The sequence below is a fragment of the Helianthus annuus genome, chromosome 8 (assembly GCF_002127325.2).
Source record: "Helianthus annuus cultivar XRQ/B chromosome 8, HanXRQr2.0-SUNRISE, whole genome shotgun sequence".
NCBI lineage: Eukaryota > Viridiplantae > Streptophyta > Magnoliopsida > Asterales > Asteraceae > Helianthus > Helianthus annuus.
This window is the reverse complement of record NC_035440.2, coordinates 12,048,692-12,068,226: the sequence shown is the minus strand read 5'-3', so window position 1 is coordinate 12,068,226 and position 19,535 is coordinate 12,048,692. Positions and strand designations below refer to the sequence as shown.

At 34.4% G+C, this 19,535-nt stretch overlaps 1 protein-coding gene across 1 annotated transcript; it reads left to right on the top strand.

Moving 5' to 3' along the window:
- The first annotated feature begins 478 nt into the window (after window positions 1–478).
- LOC110869555 (zinc finger protein CONSTANS-LIKE 16) lies at window positions 479–1,813 on the top strand. Its single transcript, XM_035976438.1, has 3 exons — window positions 479–691; window positions 734–1,042; window positions 1,451–1,813. Exons 1-3 carry the CDS (start codon window positions 485–487, stop codon window positions 1,667–1,669), a joined length of 735 nt encoding a protein of 244 aa, XP_035832331.1. The 5' UTR covers window positions 479–484; the 3' UTR covers window positions 1,670–1,813.
- Window positions 1,814–19,535: the final 17,722 nt, after the last annotated feature.

The window sequence follows — 19,535 nt, the reverse complement described above, 5'->3', positions numbered from 1 at the left end:
TTTTTTACAAATCTATCCTCACAACTTTTTTTACTTTCAACTTTGGTCCTTTATAATTTTCATTTTCTACAAATTTTTCGCTTTATGCTTTGGTTTTTACGTTTCGTTCTAAATTTTGCGAGTTAACACGACGCAACGTGCGTGTGTGGGTGAACGTTTTTACATCGTCTATTTTTTCCAGTTTGACAGGTTCAACATAACGTATGCGTCCTAAATCGACTTAGTTATAACTAAAGAATCCCCGCCGCATTGCGGCGGGTCGTAATTCTAGTTAAATTAAATTTAACAACGTTTGATGCCTAGTCATCGGTCACATGAGTCCATAAAATCCATTGACTACCAATAAGAAACCAACGTTAAGGATAATGAACCATTCACAGACCAGATAAGGCAACCTAGTGGGACCTATTTAAACTCAAAACCAAAACTCATTATAAAATATGAAAATGTCAACATTTTTATATCATCAAATGGTGTCACTAACATGGCACCACGGTTTCACACTTTCACGAAGAAATCCCGAACCCCTCGTGACAAAAATAGCAAAAAACATGCCCCTATGGTCACCTTCAATCCACTTCACATAGTCCCCGAGATCGAAACCGATGAACCGGTTAACATAAACTGCGACGAGCAGTTTAACTATCAAGTACCCGTGTTTGATCCACTTTCAAGCGAATGGTTTCAAGGAGATAAAAGTAACACTGAATCCGACGGATTAATACTTCCGTCGGATTCAGAAGTAGCGGAGTTTGCCGCTGATATGGAAAGGTTATTAGGAAAGAGTCATGACAATGAGGTGGTAGCTTGTGGATTAAATGAACCGGTTAAGGTTGAAGATGAAAATTGTGAATTAGTTTGTGATGGATATGATCATGTGAATGTCTATAGAGATATGTTCTATGACAATATTCGCGATATGCGTAACAAAACTATGAACATGTTGAAGTTAGATTATAATGGGATCATTGCTGGTTGGGATGATGAGAGATCTCCATGGACCACGGGTAACCCGCCGGAGTTGGACCCTAAAGATTGCATGGTATTGCTAATTCTCTTTGTATCAGTCATTTTAGTATAATTAGATTTACTTAATATCAGATAAGAAATTTAAATAAACATTGATACGAGTTAGCAGGTGTGCAGTACATACTCATTCAAGACTATTTTGATAAGTGGAGATTAAGCGTACCCCCTCTTTATGCTTAACACGTCCTCCATAAGAAAAAGTAAAGTAGAGTGATGATGTTACTGATTTAGTAGGGGGAGGGGGTACGTTTAACACAACCTTTCTGATATCAAGTACCGTATGGGGGTTCCAAGAGGACACGACCCCTGGTGGGGTCCAAGTAGCAACGCCCCTGATAGGGATTGAGCTGCATGGAAATACAAAACCTACACAAATCGTCTTACAACTGATTAAATTCTTTTAAATGTTTTGCTTCGACAGGTTGGAAGTGAAGAAATGAGGCGTTGTGAGTCTGGAGATATGGGATCGACGACAACTAGGTTGGATGCAGGGAGAGAAGCCAGAGTGTCAAGATATAAAAAGAAGAGACAAACAAGGTTGTTTTCGAAGAAGATAAGGTACGAGGTAAGGAAATTGAACGCGGAAAAGAGGCCTAGAATTAAAGGAAGATTTGTTAAGAGGACAAGTTTTGCAGCATAACTTAGAATTTCATCAAGTAAGGTTTATAGAAGTTCAATAATGAGTTTAAGAAAGTAATGCTGCTTTTGCACTTGGTATTTGTGTTGTAGTATTTTCGAACACTTGAACTATAGTTAGTTTTAAAATCCTAAAATTTACATTTTACTTGCTTCATTAATCAAAAGATATGTAAATGCCCGAGGGAAACTAATATTGATGGTAAAAGTGTTACTTGTGTTCAGTGCGGAGCTTGAACGGAAACTCGGTGGGGGCCGGACTCTAGAAAATCAAATCGCGGCTGAACTCTTAAAAATCTAATATTTTACGCTAAAAAACATTTTTTTAAAAATTTCCGATAAACGAACACTGCGCGCGAAAAATCGGCGGGGGTGGGGCACCCCAGGCCTCCACTATCCTCCGCCAGTGCTTGTGTCAAACGGATCTAAAGGGTCGAATTAATAAAAAAAACAAAAAACAACTTGTAAAACTGTTATTAACCTTAAATATTAGTTATGAGTACTTATAATTGTTATTCATATATGTTAGGACCCAATTGGTAAAACTGAAGAGTCTTAACTAAATTTGTCCCATTTTAAGAAATAAAATAACCAACCTCTTTTTCAAAAGCTTTGATATATATATATATATATATACTTAGGAATGGTGTTCAACCAAAATGTTTGATTAAATATCAATAAAACTTATGTAAAAGTGGCAACTACGTTGGAGTTTGTTAAAGTTTATAACTTGACTAAAAAGTAAAAACCAGGAGTGTTTACGGTCTGATTTTCATGATTTTTGGGTCAAAACCATGAACTAAACTGTGAATGACGATTTTTTATTTTTTAAACCAAAACCGAACCGTATGAATTTTAAACCAAACCAAACCAAACCAAACCGTTAGTAACGATTTGGTTCTGGTTTGGGCTCGTTGGGCCTTTATACAAATTGACCCGAATTTGCGGGGAAAAAACAAGTTGTGCAAATTTTTAGCAAGATGTTTACAATAATAAATAACTATCCACAACTCAAAACCAGTACAAAAGGCAAATACATCAAACAAAATATGCCCATATATCAAAATATAGGTTGGCTGCTGTTATGGTTGTCTCACGTGATACTGTATTAATGTAGTGAAATATATATCAAAAACAGATTTATAAAGGCCGTTATTGTATAATATGTCTTATCATACGACCCATACGAGATTACCTTACAACATGCGAAATTTCCTTTACAACATGCGATTTCCCTTTTTTTCCAGTTTTTTTTTGGTTCGTGCGGCTTTACATTTCTTTATACATGCGATTTCCTCTGCTTCATTGTACACGCGATTTTGTTTTTTAAATTGTGTACATGCGATTTCCCCCTATATACAGTACTTTTAAAAACATAACGTGTGATTTGTCATTTCTTACGCGTCGTACGTTAAGGCATATTGTACGATATACTTTTTCCAGATTTGTATTTATCTCTATATATGACATGAAACATAAAAAAAATAGTAAGTAAATTCTTAGTGTCCGGTCCGGTTTTATACGGTTGGTTTCTAGTATAAACCGTAAACCAAATCGTTAACTATATTTTTAAAATATTGAAACCGTGTGACCGAAAATTAAGTAAAAGTACCTACCGTGAAACCAAACCGGTGACTGATTTGGATGGGTTCACAGTTTGAAACTGAACCGTGAACAACCCTTGTAAAAACCCACCCACACAATCAGTTTGGTCAAATTACCCAAAATAATCATCTTTATTTTGACAATATGGCTAAAAACTAAAATTAGTTGGCTAAAAACTAAAATTAGTTTTTAACCCACACAAATTTATCAAGAAAAATGTAATGGGCTGCTTTTATTTAAACATTTCTCAATAAACATTTAAACCTGGAGTTGCGCCATATGGGCCAACCATAATGGGCTTCACACTGAAGCTTATGATTTAGTTTATCGGGCCTAAATGTGAAACAACTATTTCACTAAATCCCTATCATCCGCCTTATAGCATACGAATATTCGGCCCACTAGTCTCAATTTTTTCACACCTTTGCATGTCATTTTGGTCAAACCCTTGTATGAGACTACCATACTTTGACTCGAGCAATAAAATGTGACTGTACCATCGATCGCTTAGGGTCCTGAAGACCAATGTCCGAGAGGAGGGCGCTAGCTTCACGTTGTGAGACCCCATGTATCTATAACATATATTTGTATTTTAATTTTAGATAATATTTACTATCTTGTCTTGATCCTTATCGATGCAACAATCTGGTAATAATAGTTGACGACTATCACTAGTATACATATATTATATTCGATTTGGTAATTGTTTTGGTACTTAGACGAGGCACCCATAAGTGTACAAAAGAGACAAACCTATAGTCGTGAAATAACAACAAATGTACTTGTTGTTTGTTCATTCTATTTTAGCGTTAACTCCTACCTACCAAAGAGTTTTACAGTGATAATCCGTTTCATTCTTATATACCAACTAAAAGTACAAATATCAACACTATATTACTGTGTTGTTTATGTGATTTATGGTGTTTTTTCCTGATTTTAGACCATTCTTTGCTTGCAGAAGTTGAAAAACAAACAGTCTTTTTCTTGCAGACTACAGAGGTTTGGTCCACGTATTCTGCTACAGATGTCTTCAGATGTGGTCCCTAAACTGCAGAGGTTTTACCTCTGAAAAAACAAACAACACCTAAGTGTCTCCGTTCTTTCATTGCATCTAACCTTCCATCACGATTACGTCCTCATATGAATACAGAGTAAATACGACACGGATTTCATAACTACAAATGAAAAAATTTTAACTGAAACAAAATGATCATATAAATATACCAACCAAAAACCAGTTGATGTTCTTATTGTAATTTTCTTTTACAAGCATACTAAACAAGCAAACAAGTTTAAAAATCTTGACTTCCAAGAGTCTTGGTTGACTTTCTATACCATATTTATTTATTTTTTCCAACACATCAATCTTTTTTTTTTTTGAAAGTAAGTAAACATATAAATCAAATAAAATATAAGTAAACAAACATATAAATCAAATCAAATATTACAGTAGCTACAGTGAAAGAAAATGATTTCTTGACTTCAAAGAGTCTCGGTTGACTTTCTATAACATATATCTTTATTTTCTCTTCACATCAATATTTCTTTCTAAAAGCAAACAAATTATAAATCAAATCAAATATTATTGTAGATGCAATGAAAACAAAATATAAATCAAATCAAATATTACTGTTACTACAATGAAAACCAAAGGTTAGACAAGACAGGCCGGCTCGGATTCCCGACTCTAGCATGAGAAGAAGGCTTGATCATATAATCGGTATAATCAATGAAGTAAGCAGTAAATTATATCTGATAGATTTAAGATTATGCTTATATTTATATCACGCTCCATGCGTAAGTGGCATGATTCATTGAATACACTTGTAAGTTGTACCATCTCTTGCTACTTGTACAAATCTAGGTTATTTTAGTCGCGCCACTAATGTGGGCGGCATGGTATTCTACCCTAGACTACTTTTTGCTTACAAGTATGTCAATTTTTCTCGCACCTAGTCCTTGCCTTCACATAGTCGTTGGAGCTTCGGCACATTGAAATTCAACCTACGATGTTTCAATCTGATACACTTTAGTCTATTATGCCTCGGCCTACTGACTACAATATCTTGCTCTACTGCTAAGTTATCGCTTCGTTCTTTCATGTACTTCATTCAGGAAAAAAAACATGCAATTTTGAAAGAAAGAAATAAAACACGAGTGCAAATGTAGAATAATTCTTTTGAATTCATAGATTCATATTATCTCAAATTCCTTATTTATTTATTTATAAATAATAATAATAATAATAATAATAATAATAATAATAATAATAATAATAATAATAATAATAATAATAATAATAATAATTTGTAGCAGCCATTGAAATTGAAACGTGGAAAGAAGACAGCAATAGAGTCAACATGATTCCACTTCCAAATTGCTATCAAACAAACCACCCCCTCTGAATCTGAATACTTTTAACCTTTTCACCCAGCACATTTAATTAATCCACTGAAATTATATTATTAATAAATTAAGTTGGCAGTACAAAACTACTAGCACAAAACGAGAGTCCTCGTCTAACAAACACTCCAAACACTAAAAGTTACAAAATCATTATTTATCACTCAACTTTTTGTTCTTTGTCACCTCCAAAACTTGTCTTTTCCATCTTTTAATTATTACTACTTTTTCCCTACTTGTAGTTTTGTTAGAAATTATAAATAGAAATTAGGTATAACATACAGAAAAAAAATCAAAAAATGTGTTGACTATTGGTGCAAAGGTTAGGTCTATCTAATGTGAGATCATATCAAGTCAGACTCAAAAGAAATATAAATTATTGTGGAATTAAGCTCGAGCTCGAATTTGACTCGTTACTGTCTTAGTGAGAATAAACACTCAATATTTGCCATTTTATGGAAATTTTACATGAGTATTACAAGTACCGTAATGGTTTAGTCTCTCTACTATAAACTTTAATGTTTTTATAAAATCATGATTGTAAGTTGAAAATCTATGGATAAGGCCATAAGGATGTCAACGAGATGATCCGAGTTCAAGTACGCCAAAGCTCAAGCTTGGTTTATTTAGTTTAAAAGAGCCCGAACTCTACTCATTTAGGTCTATGAGATCTTGAACTCGGCTTATTATTACTTATTAATATGTGTGTGTCTTTATAGTTATAATTTTATATACAAGAAAACATATATTCTTTATTTATTTTTATCATTACTATAGATATAAAATATTTACTATGTTATTTCATATTAAGATATAAAACAAAGTATAAAATATTTATTATGTTATGTCTTATTTAGATATAGCAAAAGTTATTTTTATATAGATAACAGGCTCATTTCTAGTCAAGTTTGTGATCAAGCTTGTTTAAGCTTAGTCGAATTTAAGTTTTTAACTATACGACTAGAGTTTGTAGTTCACAAACGACTCAGTAGTTCACAAATGACTCGGCTGGTTTATCATGTATTATAAATTGTATGTCCTCTGATATTTTGTTAATTATTTTACTCTACTTGTAAGGATAATTCCACTAAATGAAAAGTTTGTGATTTTCTAATAACTTGGATTATTTTATGAAATGGTGGATTCTGGGTATTAAAAAACTGAACTCAAACTTTCCAATCTTCTTACTTATTAATTCATTATTTAATTCACGTTGATATACTTCCCTCATTTTCATGGAAGATGTTGATTTCCATGGAAAAAGCAGAGAGAGGTGTATTGGAAAGTGGAATGTTAGTAGAAAAATAGTATCATTTAATTAAATATTTAAATCAAATATGTTTACTTAAAAAACGTTTTTAGTTCACATAAATAACGGTAATCTATTTCTAAAAAGTTATAAAAACGTAAGAAGTTACATGACAACTATCTTATGAGGTAACTAAAAAGAAGGGGGAGATATTTCATCTAAACAAGAACATAGAGTTCTATCAAATTAAACGTACACCACATATTCCAATCAATAGAATACAATTTTGATCTATTTGTCAACGACGAAAACGCCATCACCTATATGTCTTTCACCATCTTGAACATAGAGATCGTTTTAGAATTGATCACTTTGTCATTTCTCCTTTTCCACAAAAACCACATTGTAGTCCTAACGATTGCTTGCATCACCTTCTTCTTGATATTTCGATCACCCCCCCCCCCCCAATTCCAACGTATATCTACAACATTTTTCCACAATAAGACTTGACCAACGCCACTACCATTTCAAAACCTCAATATCGTTGGCTTACTTGCCCTTTGATATCTAATAACTTGACACCAACAAAGCAATCACCAGTGGCGGAGGTTACTTATGGCCCGGGGTGCCCTGACTCCTACTGATTTTTCGCTCGTAGTGTTAATTTTACCAAAACTTTCTGAAAAATATGTTTTGTGTAGTGTAAAATATTGGATTTTTAAAAATTCATCCCCCACTGATTTGAATTTTTAGAGTCCGGCTCCCACTGAGTTTTCATTCAAGCTCTGCTACTGATTATCACATCTTTGCTTATGCCCCAAACTCGATAAATTAAAGGGATCTCGTTTGGTACAATCAGTTACATTACATGTGATAACTTAACTATCTCCACATGACCGCTTATAAATAATTATCTCAAAGTAATCTCAAATAGGTTAGATATGACGCCCATTTTACTAACCAACACGTACAATCAATTAAGTTATTAGCATCATTATTTCCCACAAATGGAAATAGTAGCAACTGTCAAAACTCAAAACATACTTACATAACATATAGCGTATAATATAGATATTCATCGTATAAATATGACAAAATAATAATTATTCTCGTATTTTCTAAAAATATTTATTATTTATAAATATTATGATGTAAAGGGTGGGACAGGACTGTGTGAAGAATAAATTAGGGAGGTATGGGTTAGGTTGACGTTACCCGAACAACACGGAAGAATGTGTTGAATGCCACCATTTTAATAATGTGCTTTCTTTTTTCACAACTTATACCCTTCAACTTGTGGCTTTCCTACATTTTCTACCCTGTTATTTCTCAAAAGTTTTTGAGGAAAAATACCCAAAAGTCAAAATGAAAGTCAAATCTTATTATCAAATGAGCAATAAAGAAAACATACAAACAATCCTAAGATCACCTGTAGTGGTATAAGTTTTGGGCGTTTTTTTCAAAATCCACGCCCCTCCACGCCCAAAACCCACCCTTTGGGCGTTTTTTTTAACAAAAATTGGTTTTGGCTTTTTTTCAACGCACTGCTTCAATTCTTTTGGCCAATCATCTGTTTCCATGCTACATTGTCCAATAACATTTTTTTATGGTTTTTTTATTTAATTCTATTACACCACAATGCCCACATCCCGACTACACCTATTTTAGAAAACGCCACATAATGCCCCATTGCTGACTGGGCTGCCACATGACGCAAAACGCCCAATGGTAGGAGCATTACCACTACACATGGTCTAATCTAAACATCGTTTAGCAAACGAATCTAGCGTATGTTTGAATTCCTCGTGAACTTCGCACAAATACCTGTTACCGTTGTTTTGACTACTACACATGAACGTTAGCTCGGACGCAAAGCGTGTGTTTTTGTACACCAATGCTTATTTAAAATTGAAAGTTAAATAAGTTGAATGTGTTTTTGTACAACAATGCTGATGAAAATGAAAGCTAAATACATTGAATGGAATATATGAAATGATGAGCATATATTTTGTAAAACTATATGTGTAAAAAGATTCATGTGGTAAAACTAAAACATATAGTACAAGTTATAATGAGACATGTTTGCCCCCCTTTCCAAGGCATTGATCCTTTGTATCCATGTTTACACCTAAATGGCAATTGTCTTTTGCAGGAAGTCCATCCTTGATGCATGCTAAAACTACATATGTTGGTCAACAAAAGTCAAATCAGTCTTTATTGGCACATCACCCATAGAATTCAATTACCCACATAAAATAGATACTAAATATTTGCATCATTATTAGGGGTTAGGAAATGAGCAGAAGTCAGATGACTTCACATGGGGATGTTTTATTAGAAATTGGTTTTAAAGATTTGAGGGTACAATAAAAGACAAATGAAAGTATCATATTTTGACCTTTTGGGGTAAAATAAAGGTGTCCCTTTGCATTTGTCGGAAAAGAAACATCCCAAAAAACCTAAAATTACTTTTTCTACATCAAATCTTCCAAAATATTTATCAACTTTCTTCATATCTATCCATTTTCTTACAAAACGATATTCGTATATTTTGTAACTTATACAACAGAATTTTATAGAGGTTTGTGGAATTTAAAATACTTGAAATTTGAGTTAATTCTATCTAAAAACGTGTTTAATTCTATTTTAAATAATTCATTGAACACTTTACAATTCAACTTTCCTCTAACACTCTCTCAAAGTAATGATCATAATACGAAGGGGTTTGATGAATGATGTATTTGACTAAATAATCCTAAAACATTCATCGTATTTCTTCCAAAACATTCATAAATCTCTATCTTCATTTCATAGTAATTTAAAAAAATTGTGTTTTTTAAGGCTAATTATGCTTTTTCGATTTTATTAACATTCCAAACCCTTACTATATTATTTTAAGAACAATCTAGTTTACTCGCAATTCTTACTATATACTTTTTAACAACAATTTAATTTACTCGCAGTTCTACATTACTATTCACAACCAAACATCTTCACAAACTATGGATAGAGTTAATATGGTTTCTACAAACATTAAGTCCTTGAAAACATTTCAACTATGGATAGAGTTAATATGATCTCTACAAACATTTAGTCCTTGAAAACATTCCAATTCTTTTAAAAATTTATGTGAATGCTCCCCCAAGTTTCAAGTTATATTTTTGAATTATGTTTTGTTATACCAAATGTCTATATGCTATAAGAGGATTATTTTTTACATTTTTAGATATACATTAGTATGTGAATTTATGTTAGCAAAGACGTAAGAATATAATAGAAATATAGATGACTATTCATTTTCAAAATGAAAATTACTTCACAAATAAATAAATGAATAAATAAACATTTCATGGTATCATTTCCAACAAAATAAATAAATAAATAATGTGTTTTTCTTAGGTCCTTACAAGTTAGTTTAACGGTTAGTCATTTGGTTTCTCTTTTTGAGGTGTCAAGTTCAACTTCCACTAGCATCGCTTTCAAAGAAGTTGGTAGTGGCAAATTGGCAATAAAGTTTAGAACCAGGCCTCTCTGGAGGTCGTCAGTTCGAAACCGAGCCGAACTAAGTTTTATCGCAGTGGACCTTCAGGCGGACGGGTTTTCCCCGAAAGTGGTGGCTTGATGGCTCGGGTATTGCATCCAACTCTGACCGTTATGGAGGAAGGGATGCATTTGCTCGATCGAGAGCATCCCAAAATGCTTATCTGGTGCCATTAAAAAAAGTGTTTTCCTTAGTTTTGAGCATTAACATAAAAAAAGTTTATAATTAGTGAAATGTGCATTAATTCAACATTAAATGTGTTAAGAAAACTTTTGCCTGTCATGTGACAAACCTCCAATAACAAATCTGGCAATGATGATGGTGTTGTAATGTTCATCATATAATCATGGAACATGAAAGCCTCAAAGGGGCAAGTGGGGACTGATCTTGATGACAAATCTTGTCAAAATTAACTAGTCATGATTGAATTTTGTGAGCTAGCTTTAGATGGGGTCAAAATTGAAGGGGCCATGACTCATGAGCCAGAAAAAAAAAACCAAAACAACACATCAAAAAACCAAAATAAAACCAAACAACAAGTGCAGAAAATAAGTGTTGTAAATTGTAAAATATGAATTTCAAATCTCAAATGGTATATACATCATGATCGGCCATTTTTCTTGCTTGATCTACTAACCAAAAAAGATAACATTTTTTTTACTAAAAGATAATACCAAAATACCCACGGTTTAGCACTAATATTACATCAAAATGCCAAAAACATAGTGGGAAAAAACGTGGGTATTTTGGATAATTCACCAACTATTCAAAAAAGAAAAAAAAAACTTGAAAGTAATAATAATAATTAAACTAACGGGTCAACAAAAAGATCCGAACTTTTTAGTTGTGCAAAGGATCCGGGCAACTTGGTACTCTTCTTTTGTCATCTTGGAAGCTTTTATCTTTTGTGTTGTTGAGTCTTGAATATCTGCCATTGAAGAATCTTTTGTAAAGCTTGGATCTTTTGATCTCATCGGAATCTTTTTGCGGTGGTGGTGGTGGTGGCAACGGTGGTGGTGATGGTGGTGAAGTTCTTGTTGCAATAACTCTACAACAACCGGTATTCAAAGGCCATATTTGAAGAACCAATAAGATGATGATCAACAAGATCCTTGTGCCAGAAAATGACATGTTGGTTAAGAAGCCACATAAAGAAAGTGAGGATGTTTTGCTCAAAGTTTGTGTTAGATCATTTGAAGCATCTCTTTCTCTCTCTCACTAGATATGTGGTTGTTTTGTTTGGTTTTGTTTCTCTCTCTCTAACGTAGATATACACAGAGGTTGTGGAGTGGAGTGGTGTTGTGTTTCTCTTTCTATATCGACGGTTAAATATGATAGGATCTCAAGAAAAGACTTGTGAGGGAGATGGTAAAAGAAGTTAATTTTCATGCAACTATGGACCCCACTTGTATAGAAGAACAAAAACCATGAGTTAACACATCAAACTTTTGTAAAAGAGAACGAGACATTGGTGTGCAGTGATCGAAGATTTAGAGAAATTTGGTTTGATTTTCGAGCCAAACATGTTTTACTGGTAATTTATCGTCGTTTTTATGAACGGGTGAGTTACTGGGTTTTCCCCATAATTGGTGGTGGACGACTCAGGTTACTCTCGGAGTACTCTGTTTGTTCAGTGGGTGCGACGAGAGTGATCGAGATTGATTTGCTGGCCATTTAAAAAAACACATCAAACTTTTTAGTTTGTGATTCATCTGTGTATGTATATGTTAGGGGTTAATTTTTATACTTATGTCACTTATCTTCAGACCCGCCTGAATCACTGATCCTTAAAGTCTGATGTAGAAAGTCTGAGAATCACGGATCCTTATTATTTTTATAACTTAACTAACAGTTGTTCCTTGTATATTTTCGTAATGGCATGCAGATCATGGGCAATATGGTCTGAGTCATGGCAAGAACATCGGACTGGAATCGTTGAAGATGTTGCACGTGTGGAAATGGCCGAACGTTAACTTGGTTGGACGTGGTCTTGCACCATTTTGGACTTGTTTGTTATTTCTATTTTAAACGGGTTGATTAAGTTTAGATAACAACATAGGCTATTAGCAGAAACACTATTTCTCTTGCAAATACTAATTTTCACTATCCGAAGTTTTTTTGTGCCGGAGATCACATTGAGATCAAAGGTTTTTTTCTCATACAAATCCTTGTGTTCATTGTTTATTACATTTCACATTTGTTCACTCATTTGTCAAACATTCAAGCACACTACCTCACAAAATCAAATTTGGTTACGTTATTCTTTATTTGATTTTTGACCAACACAGTATACATAAATATTACTTTGTTCTGCTAGATACATGTTATATTTTTTAGTTTGGATGTTATATATTATAGAACGGAACATGCAAATTAATTAAGAGTGATCTTCACAAATTAAATCAATTTCAATTCTTAACATTTAAGATTTCAAATATCTTAGGGCAACACAACAGCCTAATTATATAAGTAATATACTTATCCTCCCTTTTAAGATTTCAAATGTAGACCGTCATTTTCGTTTCGTTCTTTTGTTTTGGTTATTTTTATATCATTATCAGTTGTGGATTTAAAAGAAAAGTTGAGGCGTAGCAAAAAAAAATATAGACTTAGGAGGATCTTAATATTTGACCAAGGGTATCCGGATACATAAAATGAAGAAGAAAAACAAAATTTACACTAATTTTACATTACGCCGACAAATTTGAGGGGTAGCATGGGCTACCCCTAAGCTACCTCTACATCCGCCCCTTGTCATTCATCCAAAAGTTTTTTTCTTGTATTTGAATCGCCCTCGTTTAAAATCTTATCGGTTTCACCCCCTTTGTTAATTTCATTTAATTTTTGGTAGATCATGATTCTTTACTTTTATTCTTTGTTTTTTTCCGGTTTTTGAACTCTCCTTTACTTTTATATACTTGATTGTGGTGATATCTCCGATATATGTTCAAACTCAAAACCTCAGATATCTCTAATACATAATGTAAGTGAGGAAGTAATTCAAGTAAAAGGAGCAGGTACCATGAAATTGTCAAATTGACATTATCCCACAAATTGTTGTCAATCACTCCTAATCTACTTTCTGTATCTTACAAGACATCATGGGCGTGCTACCGAGTGCCAAGGATATATGATATGGATGAAGTGACTCGACAAAGTCCTGTGATGTTAGCTCATGGAACTACAAAAAATAGGCTTGATTATGGCATAGAATATTGGGACACCCATCTTATTTGCATTGTTTATTTCCTAAATTATTTCCTTTAAATAAAATCTTAAATTGTGAGACATGTGTTTTGGCCAAGACTCATAGGCATACATTCAAACAGAATAATACTAAGGTTAATTTTTACTTTTTTGTTAATCCATTCTGATGTATGAGGACCATCAAAAATTGTGGAGGGACAAATTTTCAGTATTACTTACTATTTAATGATGATTGTACACGCATGTTTTAGATTTATCTCTTGACAAATAAACCCGAAGTGTTTGAAAAATTCACTATATATTCTACCATGATTAAAACCAATTCAAAAGCGAAATATAAATTCTAAGATCTAATAATGGAGGAGAATTTGTGAATTCTTCTATAAAACAGTTTTGTCAACAAAAAAGGACAATTCATCAAACCACATGCCCTCATACACCTGAACAAAATCGTGTGTCCGATAGAAAAAACGCATCCTTCTAGAAGTAACCTATGCCCTTATGATTGAGTCTCAAGTTCCAAAATCTTTCTTGCCTGAAGCTCGTCACAACAATCTATCTTATAAGACAACTAACTACACTTTTTGTTAAACTACCGATGTGTGATCCCTTTTAATATAATAATTTTCAACAAAAAAAAAATATTACTTAAGCCTTCGATGTGGGCCAGTGTGTGTTCATATGCAAATTGACAGAAAATGATTCTCATAGATAGAATTATACCCTTATACAATTAGCAACTTAAGTTATGTCTCATTTACTTAAAAGTCACACCCTTTCATTCATTTTACTCACACCTATTCATTTTATAATACTTCAAAAAACACCTATGGTCACCTCTCAAACACAATTAACCAACACATCTCCTCTCTTGCCACCTTTTAAAAGAGTAACTTTTTTTAATCATTTACTTACCATTTCCTTTTAATCTATTTACCATCAATTATTTTTACTTTACAATACACGTTAATTTAAACCCTACCGCCTTCAAAGTTTCGCACATTCACAACCACATTCTACCATAATTACAAACCAACAGCCACCATCTTTATTTTCTTCACAAACCGCCACCGATCTTCACCGCTGCCATTATCAAGTAAGCAATTTCCACATTCCTATGAATATAAGTGCTCACTTGCCATCCTTGACGAATCAGTTAATAATCTGCCACTTAATCTTGACTTCGATTTGGATGCATGATTGCCTACAGCAATTTTTATTCTTCCAATTTCTGAATTCATATTATGTGTTTTTCGTGATTAGATAATCATCGTCTTGGGTTGGTGTGTACAGGGGATTGCGAATACGATTAGGATGTGAGTCGTTGGTTTGTAACTAGGGTAGAATGTGGGTGTTAACTTATCAAGCAATATTACGTTGAAGAAATATTAAGGGTTGAATGCCCAAACGGTTGATGATTGCTTCCCTTATAAAGAAATATTTCTTCAAGAGATTTGTATATCGTAATCGGTTCAACGAATCATGAATCAATTACCAAGAGATTTGGTTCTTCGTGGAAATCTTGAAGGTTACTGGCATCGTCGTTGAATTCAACGAAACGGTGGTTTGGAGGGTTAAAGCCCGAAGTGACGGTTTTGGCGATTGTGTTTTTTCAAACGGTTGTACTTTCTGTTTGTTTAGTATTTTGGTAATCGATTTTGGTTCGTTCGGTGTGAAAGACATTCGGCACCTCAATTACTTTAGGTTTTATATGTTCTGTTTTTTGTTTTGATTACATCTATCATTCAGATTTAGTTTGCTAATAATGAAAAAAAACTACCGTAGAGGAATCAATACAACCAATCTCAGTTACGCATTCCAATTTTCAAATTCATATTATGTGTTTGTTTAGTATTTTCGAATTCATATTACCTTTTTTTTGGTTCATAAGGTAATGCATTTTGTGTAACATTTGTGCTTGTAATCATTGTGAACAGTTCAATTATCAATAAAATAATGTTATTTGATCCCAATGCTTGTTTCATTGTGTTTTACATTTTTCGTGTTTTGACTTTTGTTCAATTCCAAACTCTACATCGCTTTCTGGAGAATTATACGCAAACTGATGCGAAAACGTACTCAGTTTAATGCGACAAATACTCCGGAACATCAACATATACTCAACATACCTTAAATAACCTTTACATAACTTAGAAATAAGTTTTGAAGGCTTTGGTATGGCAAAAACAAGTTAATTCGCTTACAGGGACTAAACTTGACAAACTGCTAAAGTATGCCAATTTGAACTGTAACGAACATTCCGGAACATGTCTATAAGTTAAACATACCATAAATATCCTTTACTAAGCTTAGAAATAGGCTTTGAGGGGTTTGGTATGCTAAAACAAACTTTTGGATGATTCAGGGACTAAAAGTGTCAAAAAGTGCATAAGTTTGCACTTTCGCGCATAACTTACGTTCTGAATACATCCGGACATCCAAAAATTTATGTAAGCATCCTTATATTATGCCTTAGTGTTTGGCATGAGAAAAATCCATTCGTCGCGTCATTTGGATCGTCTTTTACGCTTATGCGCATTCCGTCGTAATTAAGCGAACATCGCGATCGTACGGCCAAACGAACCGACATCCGGAATATTTTTGAGCATATTTCAAGTCCCCTACACTTTAACTTCATCTTAGAGCCTTGAAATGAGGTTAACGGGGCTTAAACGTGCCAAAAATGGGCCAAAATACGTGTTTCTGAAGTGCAGGGACCAAAATTGAAAATTCTGGTCTGGGAACCTTAGGCGGGGCGCGTAAGGATTTGCCAAATCCTTACGCGGGGCGCGTGAACATGTCTGACAGAAAGATTTTGCAATAAATGCAGAATCTGGCCTTTCGTTCGATCAAAGGGCAATGCCTCTTCACCCAATGAAGGGCCAAAGGCCAAGTTCACTGAACTTATCCACTAGACACATGTACGCACGAGATCAAAGCACGATATTCGATAAAACGATCCTAACGGTTCCACTTTTCCTATAAATACCCCCCCCTTTTGTGTAAAAACCCACAAATCAGATCTAAATGCTCTAAGTTGATGCTTTTGCTTCATACCTGAGCTATTGGATCTTGATTAGCACTCGGGGACCCTCCGTAAGTCTTCTTTCGCTCTTTTATTCGCTTTTCGAGTCCGAAAGTCAACGTTTTGTTGACTTTCTGCATTGACCAGCCTATGGTCGATACGAAGTTCATAGAACTTCATAACGTGAGCGTGATCACGATGGTTATGGTCCATAGTGACCATACCTACTGATCACCACGTTATCTAGGCTCAGTGACGAGTCGTAGTTTCGGCCAAAATGTGCATTCTTGCGTATTTTGTAACCAAACTACTCGTGGGCATCAAAGCCGTTTGTTTTGATGCCAAACCTGTTTTCTAAACTTAGTTAAGCATGTTCTAACATGCTTAGCTCGTCACTTTTAGTTTAGTGCTTATATAGGGTCGTAAGGTAAGCGATTTAAACCATCGCTTATACTTTCGAACCCGACCCATTTGGTCGGTCATTAGGACCCGACCAAACACATTAGGTGACCATAGCTATAACCTTCCGAGGTTATACCGTGTGGTCGCAATGTTAGGCGTTCCGAACGCGTTCTACGCGAACGACGCGTTAGGGTAGCATAAGCTACCTAAACGGGTCGTGATGGACCGTAAGCACTTAGATTAAGTTTCATTTTGGTATGTAGGCTTTGTTAAACCATATTACACGAGTCTCCATACTCGCTTGGTTTACGAACCCGCGTACTGTCCGATCCTTCCGAATTGGTCCGGTATATTAACATAGCTACCTATTAGGTGCCGTTGATATCCCGTGATCTTTCGCATTATCCGGTTATTATACAAGAACTCAAAGCAACCTCAGGTGAGTACATTGAACCCCTCTTTTACTATTTTCCAAACTGTTTTGGGGTGAAACACATGTGCCTACCTGTTACATTCATGCTTTCCATGTTTTCACATCATATGCCTGCTATGTTGTTAGTACATTATAGTACACGATTTCATTACATTTTATGCTATGTATGCCCATTGTGTGCGTACTTAGTACATTGATTTACATAAACATTTCTGTTGCATATGTTTACTCAGCATATGGACACATTGATTTACATGAACATTTCTGCTGCATATGTTTACTCAGCATATGGGCACATGCCTTCATTTTGTTATGACATTTGGTTTGTTTAACATGGGACAATACATTCATTAACATTAGCTACGCCGTTCGTTAGTAGGTAGTGGTACCATAGGAATTGACAACTCCCATTCCTGAAGTCCTGGGTTTGATAGGACTGGAAGGAATGACCGAATTCGATATACATAACTTAGATAAACCTTTAATTTGTTTAAGGGTTTATCGCCGCAGTCTCAAGGCTTGGATGTATGCATAGTTTACAATACCGCATAAATGTTATTATCAATTGAGCATGCATTTCCCGCAGAACATAACGCTGATTTAAACCACGTTTTACTTCAACAACTTGTTTTGTGCATATGGTTTAAGTTGATACTTTTCGCTTACCATACATTTTGGGATTTCACATTACATGATTTACATTGAACATAAACACGTCGACATTGACATATACATTTGGTGGTTTACACTTGAGCATAAACACTTGACATGGATTACAATAACACTTGACATTTGGTTTACACATGAACAATTTACATGGTGGATTGGTTTGGGTGAATGATTCAAGTAACGGGGCGTATGTAATATGATACAAACATGGTGGATACGCCGCTGGTACTTCCTATATATAAATGTTTGTATAATATTACATATCGTGGCGTTAGCTAAGTCATTTCAGTTTAGACACATTACACTTTACATAAGTAACATATTCTTCACAAGACATTATTTTCACAAACAACTTATCTTATTCAACTCACTTTACTTGGTTATTCGTTTAACCTTGCATTTATCTATACATATCGTTTGATGTTATCGTTTTTCAAATGATTTACAAAGCAAAACAAATTACAAGGTTCATGACTGACTGTTATTAAACATTCTTTAAAACTCAAGTCATGAACCCCATTTTCACAAAACCTATGTATCTCACAGGCATTTTTATGCTGACGTACCTACTTTCACATGTGTTTTCAGGAGCTATTCCATAGGACGATGATCATGATTCTAGGGCGGACCTGTGCCTTAGAGCCTAAAAATGAAGTTTGAACTAGCTTAATTATGTTTTGATTTCCGTACTCTCTTTCCAAGACAATGTAACACCTTTGTTTATAAATAAAATACAACTTGTATGCCATGGTTATGAAAAAATTTAATTCTGTCCACGACACTCCCCGGCGTTTCCGCCGCGGTTGCATGTTACACGCGGCCGGGGTGTGACAGAAGAGTTGGTATCAGAGCCAATGGTTATAGGGAATTAGGTTATTAGTAATGCTTTGACCTAGACTATAACTTTCTAGGACCCTAACACAAGTTATCTTGTGTTTAGAGTTTAAAACATGCACATCACCTATCCTTAGGTGATAACCACAACGGGAACTTCGGTTCCGAATCCGCTTTGAAAATTAATCATCTGTTCTAGGATGATTGATTACTAGGTTTTGAACCCTCTATTATAAGGTTTTGAACCCCTTTGGATTTTCAAAAAAATCCCGTCAAAGTGTTGGGTTAATAGTGTGAACACGTGCGAACTGGAAGGGTGAATGCCTGTACCCTGGGTTTTCTGTCTAAGGCTAGAGTGTTCGTACAAATCCACATAATCGGACCAGTCACTCTTACCTGGGAACTCTTGGGGTGAGTGTTCACTTATAGGCGAGCATGTCTTCGCGATACACTAATTCTGACCCATTTACTTTGACTAGACATTTCACATCGCTTATTTGCT

What these genes read in the sequence shown, in the direction of transcription:
- LOC110869555 (XM_035976438.1), top strand. Translation starts at nt 485, where the DNA reads ATGGCACCACGGTTTCACACTTTCACGAAGAAATCCCGAACCCCTCGT. An exon ending in CAAGCGAATGGTTTCAAGGA is followed by an intron (nt 692 to 733) that starts GATAAAAGTAAC and finishes ATACTTCCGTCG; the next exon opens with GATTCAGAAGTAGCGGAGTT. An exon ending in TGGACCCTAAAGATTGCATG is followed by an intron (nt 1,043 to 1,450) that starts GTATTGCTAATT and finishes TTGCTTCGACAG; the next exon opens with GTTGGAAGTGAAGAAATGAG.